Source organism: Ostrinia furnacalis, unplaced genomic scaffold (assembly GCF_004193835.3).
Source record: "Ostrinia furnacalis isolate ACB-3 unplaced genomic scaffold, ASM419383v2 OfSCF5169, whole genome shotgun sequence".
Taxonomy (NCBI): domain Eukaryota; kingdom Metazoa; phylum Arthropoda; class Insecta; order Lepidoptera; family Crambidae; genus Ostrinia; species Ostrinia furnacalis.
In genome coordinates this window covers 131,860-139,798 of record NW_021135408.1, presented here as the reverse complement: position 1 = coordinate 139,798, position 7,939 = coordinate 131,860, and the positions used below count along the sequence as shown (strand labels likewise).

General features: G+C 39.4%; 1 protein-coding gene across 1 annotated transcript; it reads right to left on the bottom strand.

The window, feature by feature from the left end:
- Window positions 1–200: 200 nt before the first annotated feature.
- Window positions 201–5,884, bottom strand: LOC114360762 (dynein heavy chain 1, axonemal-like). Its single transcript, XM_028315551.1, has 4 exons — window positions 5,879–5,884; window positions 2,685–2,898; window positions 1,149–1,311; window positions 201–324 (listed from the first exon to the last, which is right to left on the bottom strand). Exons 1-4 carry the CDS (start codon window positions 5,882–5,884, stop codon window positions 201–203), a joined length of 507 nt encoding a protein of 168 aa, XP_028171352.1.
- Window positions 5,885–7,939: the final 2,055 nt, after the last annotated feature.

Sequence of the window (7,939 nt, the reverse complement as noted above, 5' to 3'; positions counted from 1 at the left end):
ATAAATGATTTGATTTGATTTGATTTGAAATGTTGTATGGATTGAAGTATTCGGCCCCTACAACATCTTTGTAACATTATAAAATGCATGAAAAAAAGCGAGCGGTCTGGGGGTCGCGAAATATTTTTTCATGCTAGGGGGGTGGTGTCATGAAAAAGGTTGAAAAACACTGAGAAAGTGACTAGACTCGAGTCTCTTGTCTAACCTGCGAACTGCCACTCAGGGTCGACCTCATACTCCTCCATATTGGCCATCCAGTTGTACCAGTACGGGTTGGCTGGTTCTCCGTCATCAGTCGGGTCAGTGAAACCTCCATCGTGTAATCTAAGAAATAAGCATAATATTTCATTGCTTGTTGTCTATGTATTTAATAACACGTCAGTGCACTGATATGATAACTCGGAGTGCCTACATAAAGCAGAAACCATATGTTCAAAGATTTAAGACTACCAATTTTGTAAATACATATTCCCGTATCCTATAACCAATGCATTATCAACTAGGAACATTTATTGGTGACTACTTGTCACACCCTGTATTACAACAAGCCAGTTACGTATCGTCACAGTCCCGTTAGGAAAAGAGCGGATTCATAATGTATTCCGACGATCACTTCTCTCATCATAACAGGCTAAGGCTAATGCCCGTTTTTACCATCAATCCCTATTTTTTAAGTGACCCCTATGGTAACACATAGCAGGAATTTTGTTTTCAAAGGGGTCACTTAAAATTAGGAATTGATGGTGAAAACGGGCATAAGAATACAGTACCATCAAATAGAACAGAGATTTAGTCAGTACAATATTGCGATTTCTGATACACAGAAAATAAAATGGGGATGAGATTCTCACCGTGACAATATTGCAACGAGCTATTATTTATTTATTACAAGACAATTACAATTAGGGCTATCGTTTTAGCGCTCACCAGTTAGCGCCACTGTAGAGTAAGGTCCTGTCACTTGCTAGTAGCGAAGACAGTGGCACCAACTGGTGAGCGCGAAAGTGGTAGGAGGACTATCGTATTTGCACTCATCAAGATGGCGCCACTGTAGAGTAAGGTCCTGTCAATCGCCAGGGGTGCCAACTGTTAAGTATAAAAACGATAGCCCTCATTACAAGCTTTATGTATCACAAGAAGCAACTCACGTATAATCATACACGCGTCCCTCCTTAGGGAACAGCGGCTTCAGTCCGTTCTCCTCGGTGAGCTTGCGCATGAAGTCGGAGAATATCGCGCGCCCGTTGTGGTCGCACGTTGCGCCCACCGACCATATAACCGCCCACACCACCCAGCACGGCGCTAGTTTGGCTGCAAGGTGACAATAAACACACTTTTTAGTGTCTAAAGGCTGTTCGCCGAGAGTTGATAAAAAAAATTTATATCAGAGGTTCTAAACTCATTATAAATTGCGGCCCGCTAATTATGAAAAAGTCGATATAATGAAAAAGTTGGTAGATTATTTGGCCTGGCCTTTTTTTTTGGCCTGGATTCTCGGCTTGGTTACAATTTAATTTTGGACTACCATTTATAAGAATGTTCTAAAATACCAATTATCTACCAAAATCTACTAAACGATTTCGCACTACTAAATCATCGTTCTCTTTGCCTCAAATCTACCAAAAAAGTAGGTCACGCTGTGGCCGCCGCCGCCCGCGGCCGGGGCGCTTGACGACAGCTGCGTGGCTCGTACCATGGTACTCAGTGCGCGTTGTGACAAACGACGCCCGCCATACAGAATGCGATAATTAAGCGACAGTCGCTATTGCAAGACATTTCATAATATTTATCAACTCTCGGCGAACAGACTTTAGACAGTGGTAAAACTCACGTAGTCTCTTACCCAGGGGGCGTAATGTTAGTTTACGTCAAACGCATTCGATGTCGATTGCGTAAAAGTGACGAAATGTATGACGGATTGTACAGCGCCCCTAGTGGAAACTTTCAAGTACTAAAATCTTCATATATTTTTTTAACGCGCTCGCCAGTGACGACTATTGATGTAAAGTCACACTAAGCCCTCATGTTCGATTCTAAGTGGCTGCAAGTAAGGCTTGTTTTTAATCCGCTTGATAAGAGTAGGCGCACACCATTGATTTTTAGTTGGCCGATAGTTGTGCCCGATTTCAAATTGTATGAAGAATCGGCCAAATCGAATCGGCGTAGTATGCGCACTGCCATACATGCCCATACTGATCAACTGCCCGACTAAACTATCGGTCGACGAAAAATCAACGGTGTGCGCCTACTCTTAACCTTGACAGCTGGGGAAAGGATAGCCAGTTCCTATATGGTTGAAGATTCTGGGTGAAGCTGTGAAATGCAGTCCAAGATCTTCCCCGTAGTGGTTAAAATAATGAATCACAGGCGACACTCAACTCCAAACACTGCAGTACCAGCTGCGAGTCAATGTAGACAGCTCCCCTTACTCACTAGGCTATAGAGTTAATTTGATCGCGCTTTTCGCACTTGCTACGTCACTAACTAAGGACACTGTGTAAGCGACACTCACGTAGCATAGCAATAAAAGCGGCCCCAGGCGGCGGGCGGTCGTCCTTCCCAGTCAGCGGCCGCATGCGATAATCCAGGAGTTCTAAACACTTCAGCACGAGCTGCGAGTCGATGGACACACCTCCTCCTACCTCATAGACTACAGATTTAGTACTACACTAGTCTACACTCACGTAGCATAGCAATGAAAGCGGCCCCAGGCGGCGGGCGGTCGTCCTTCCCAGTCAGCGGCCGCATGCGGTAATCCAGGAGTTCTAAACACTTCAGCACGAGCTGCGAGTCGATGGACACCACCAGCTCCGTCAGCCGCGAGCGAAGCAGCGTCAGCGACGGGTACAGGTAGTTCGTGATCAGGTTGGGGAAGTATTTGCGGAGGCTTTCGCCTATCTGAAGTGAAAAGAGGTATATCCACATCAATATGTGTGTTACATTACACAATAGTTACTACCTACGAAAGTACGTGTAATATTGAAAGATGTTTTAGAACACACAGCAAGCAAAACGTTGCTTCACATAGGAGTTAATTCTCTACGAGCGAAATAAGAACCTAAACAGCGGTGGCTACGTGTCATGTACGAAAGTTTTCAGAATACATGGCAAACAAAATGTTACTTCACGTAGGAGAGTTAATTCTACGACCAACTCAAACATAAACCTTGAAACCGCCTAGTTGTACCTTGTGTGTTCCTTTTCTTTCTGTTCTGTTATTTGGTGTGCAATAAAGAGTATTATTATATTATTATTATGAACTCAAATGCCGATTACAAAAATACCAAATCTAAGTTTTAAATCACCGTTGGTAGCATCGATCTGCTGCTGCAGGTATCCTAGTATTCTTCTCCACGACCTTCCCTTGTTTCGGCTATCTTGTGATGATGTAAACATTGTTGACGTCATCCAACATACTCACTGGCGGCAAATTTACGTAGATGACGTCACAGGGGCGGCCGGCCCACGACCCTCGTGTCCAGGTGCACCTAAACGGGACTATTCCCACCTCTCGTTCCCACCACTGCAACTCCTGTGTAGCCAGGATCTACAGCTTGACCGCCACAAAAACCCAACCAATGAAGGTCAAGTTTGTCCCGGGGGAAAGTTAAACTGTCATTGGACGGGTCCAATGACAGTTTAACTTTCCCAATCCCAATCCCAATAATTTGATTAATTTCGTTGCGGGNTATAAGAAATAAGGAGGACTTATTCTCGTTCAGGGAATGTCTTCATAAGTTGTTGGTAGATAAGGCGTATTTTATTCGATTAGCGAATTCCTCCTGGACAGTTTCATGTGTTTGTAATGTACCTATGTAGTCCAAATCTAATTCTTTTGACATACCCAGTACAATGTAGTTGACATTATATAGGTAATTTTAGTATTTTTAATTTATTATTTTTGACTTGACATTAATGTAATTATTGACCCTGAGTTGTCTGACATTAGTTTTTATAAATGTGAATTATATTTTGTTAATGAATGTAAATGACAATTACAGTAATAATTTTGCATGCCTAAAGGTGGAAGATGGAGATACCTACTTGAAAAATTGTAACACCTACTGATGTAAACCCATTTTCGCAAAATAAATGATTTGATTTGATTTGATTTGATTTTGAAAGCTGACCATCATCTTGTCCTAATATTTACGTAATGACACTTTGCAAATTGATTGGAAGAGAGTCATTATAATAACTATGATATTGTTTTTTGTTAAAAGTACGGCGAGAGCTAAAACGCTTTTCCGGGAAAAATAAAATTTTTGTTCAGTGAGTTTTCCTATCCGTTATACTTTCGGTGCACAGATTGGTCTAAAACTTTCCCATATAGGTAGATTCTTGGCACTTCTAGGATTAATCTTAAAAATAATTTTGGGACACACAAAGGAGCTCTTAGCCAAATTGATAAGAGAATGAATTCTGTGAATTTCTATTCTCCATGCCGCCCTAGCCTTACTCCGCCCGCCCAGTGGGCGATATGTCGCAGTAATGGGCACAGTGGGCCGCCTGCGAAGGTTAATGTCTATCTCTACTTGATAATGATATGTAGCTAAACTTGGCATCGGCAGATTAATAAAATTGCACTTAAGGGCGCGAATTCTTGCTATTAAGGTCAATGGGTGACAGATATTGGCAGCGACGCAAAATGTAGTTCTAATTATGATTAAGAATGTCGTTTGGGATTCTGTAACGAATTTAGGGGTAGTTAGTGCTAAGTGGTAAAGCAATCACCCGAGGTCGAGGGTTCGTGTTCCTCAAGAAACGATGTTTAAAGACAAAAGTTATAATCTTAACTTTATGTATTGATTTTACGGTAATAGTTATTTTTTGTACTTTTTTTAGTATTCCGTCCCAAACGAATTCAGTAAGCTTGTGAATAATAATGGTGTACGTAATAAAAGATAACTAAAGGATATTTTATCTATGATTATTTTCGACGTCAATATTCGTTCTCTGTATTTGTTTGCAAAATAACTAACGTCTATTGGCGCCGACTAAGTTCGATCTTATTTCCACTGCACGTATTTGCAACAACATTCATCTTGCAAAAGTATTTCCTACTTCCTACAGAAAGTATTCAAACAATATTTAGATACAGATCTGGGGAGGAACTATCAGAAGGCAGTTGTATGAGTAAACAGTGCATGCTACGTAAATCAGGCGAGATTTATCTCTCACACATAAATTTGTATGATTTATGCTCACTACAATCCGTTCAGCATTGCTGAGATGCTACAGTATTTTATCTTTGTTATGTCAAGCGTACGAGCGGAATGATTAATACTTTTTTAGGGAAGTCAATATCAACGAAAAACAAATATTCGTCTCTATCGAAATTAGATACCTACTTTAGTATGCGGAGTAGAAGGGATATTGTAGTATTATACGTCAGAATGGCGAGTGTATTGTCACAGAAATGAATATAATGAATATGAAATAAAGCTATCTATAATGTACCTTCATGTACTCGTAACCTCTAATTATTTTTGTTGTACCTCCATAAAACGGGAACAATTACAATTACAAAATGAGCCGCTAACCTGACGTCAGACTGGCGATATTCTGACGTTCACAATAAAAGAAGCAGAAGGAAAAGAGCATTCAAAGTTTTTCACAATAGACTCACATATTTTCACAAAAAAGCGCATTGGGTCATTTCCGGCCAGTATTCAGTTCTAATGCATGTCAGATTTATTTGTTTTCTATTAAAATTCTATCATGCTCGACTCTACAACCGTTTAGGTAATTTCCCCATGACCTAAGCTCTTGAGCCTGGAATTCTGGTCAAGCCCGTATCGATTATTCTGGCTCTAGGCATCTCTCAATGCCCCAATGCCTCTTGCCTCGAGTGTGTCTGCTCTCAACACCATCTTACCTTCATGGCTATGATACATTTAAAACACATTCACTGCCTGAAATAATTTTATATTAACATATTTACGTGCAATTTCACCTCATAGTAATAATATGATTGCAATTAATTTTGTCAGATTTTTTAGCAAGACGTATAAGTGTAGCGCTAAACTCATTTAGTGCCTGAGGTTAGTGGAATGTCAAACTCATAAAACTCATTTATTTTTAAATAGGCTTTTAAAAAGCACTTTTACACGTCCCAGCATTAACCCTACCACTGCTTCGGGGCAATAAATGGGCCAGTGCTGCAGAGAAGAAGCAGCGCAAGAAACGTCAGCGAGACTTTCAGATCTACTTCAGAATTATATGCTTTGTCACGTTCAATATGTCAATGTCACCCCTCCCGTGCCGTACCCATGCCTCCGGCACTGATTGGGTTAAGCTAGACCTGTAGTAACTAAACTTGAAATTAAAACATTTCCACAATATTGCTACAGCCTCATAAGAAGTTCACACATTGTGCTTTAAATGAAGAGCATTCCGATTTTTTCAGTATAAAAATGTGTGAGATTATAACCTAGAAAAGGGGTGCTTTTATACGCAGCAAATGCCATTAAAAACCAATTTTGAATCTAGTCAGGGAGCCACAGCGCGTAATTGAGATTTGTGTCTCACACGCTACGGACCAAACAGTGCATGTGCAAAGGACCATTTGGAAAACTGAAATTCGTGTTATGAAAAAAATATATACGACGATAAAATAAACGATGCTTTACGTATGTTTGTAACAAAACTCCTCCGATTTGGCTTGACCTATTTTTATAAAATTTTATATCATGTTTGTTTTAGTGTGTTAGTAGGTCTAGAATAGGACGTAAGCAATTTTTAATTCCTGTAGGTGATATGTAGGCGTTTTTCACGCGTATGAAGTCGCGGTCACAGTTAGCTATATTAGAACAACAACAATTTAAACTCATACTCGAATTATCCTTAAAACCAGTAAGTTAAAATGTTAACATGGATATTCGTTATCCAGGTGTAAAATGCTATTTATTTTATATACATAACTCTCAATAACGCAAAACCATTGCCTTACTTCTTGTGTATTTTTGGAAGGTTAGAATATTATTTAAAATGAATGAAATTAACCTTTACCAAATATAACTGCTATAATAAATATGTTTTGATGATCCTAAAATAACAGGACAGTACCTTAATTATGCTTTCAGTTCGCAAAAGCTTATACAAATTGTTTGTTCTATTTCAAAGTTCATTGTCGCCTGACATAGCTAAAACAATGTGTACGGTCAGAAGAAAAACTTAGGCTGAGTTACACCATCTCATTTTGACTTTAACAAACTTTAAAAATCTGTCAAACTCCATACAAAAAGCACCGGTTATTGTTAAAGTTACGGGGAAAGTAAGTTAGTGCAACTCAGCCTATGGAACATAAAAACGACATTAAGTAACTGTTAATTGGTTAATGTTGGAAATAATATAGGTAAATTGATATAGCACGGTATCGGAATTACCTATCGCAACTTTTTTTCCAAAATCAATGCTACTAATACGACAGAGAAATCTCGGGAAAATTGTCGTAGTTCATGGAACAAACTTATTGGAACGATACGAGTCAAGATTAATAAAATTAGGCTGGGTTGCACCATCTCATTGTAACTTTGACAAACGTCAAAAATGTGTCAAACTCCATATAAAACACACCGGTTATCGTTATAGTCACGGTTAAAGTTAGGTGGTGCAACTCAGCCTTAGTCTTTATTAGTAAAAAGAATTTTAAGACATGTTTCACATTGCCAGTATATTAGTTTAACTCTACTTTTGCTGACTGTATTCCCAAACAAAAAACGATGCATTCCGATTTCATCCTATTTCAAATGTGGAAAGGTTGAAAACGGAACGTAACATCAGCATTTTCCTTTTCTCGTAGAATACCCTGTACCATGAACACAAAAACGACTCCAAATCATATTTTTTGCGACAATCTCCATACAGCAAAGCGAAAGAAGATTGTAATGATAATTTCTAATAGATAGTGGTAGAACCCAGCTCGTGGGAACCCAAG

Bases quoted from the DNA above. Each gene is read 5' to 3' on its own strand.
- LOC114360762 (XM_028315551.1), bottom strand. The intron at 1,312-2,684 runs GTGAGTGTAGAC...GTCACCTTGCAG, and splicing joins CGCTTTCATTGCTATGCTAC to CCAAACTAGCGCCGTGCTGG. The intron at 325-1,148 runs GTGAGTTGCTTC...CTTATTTCTTAG, and splicing joins GGACGCGTGTATGATTATAC to ATTACACGATGGAGGTTTCA.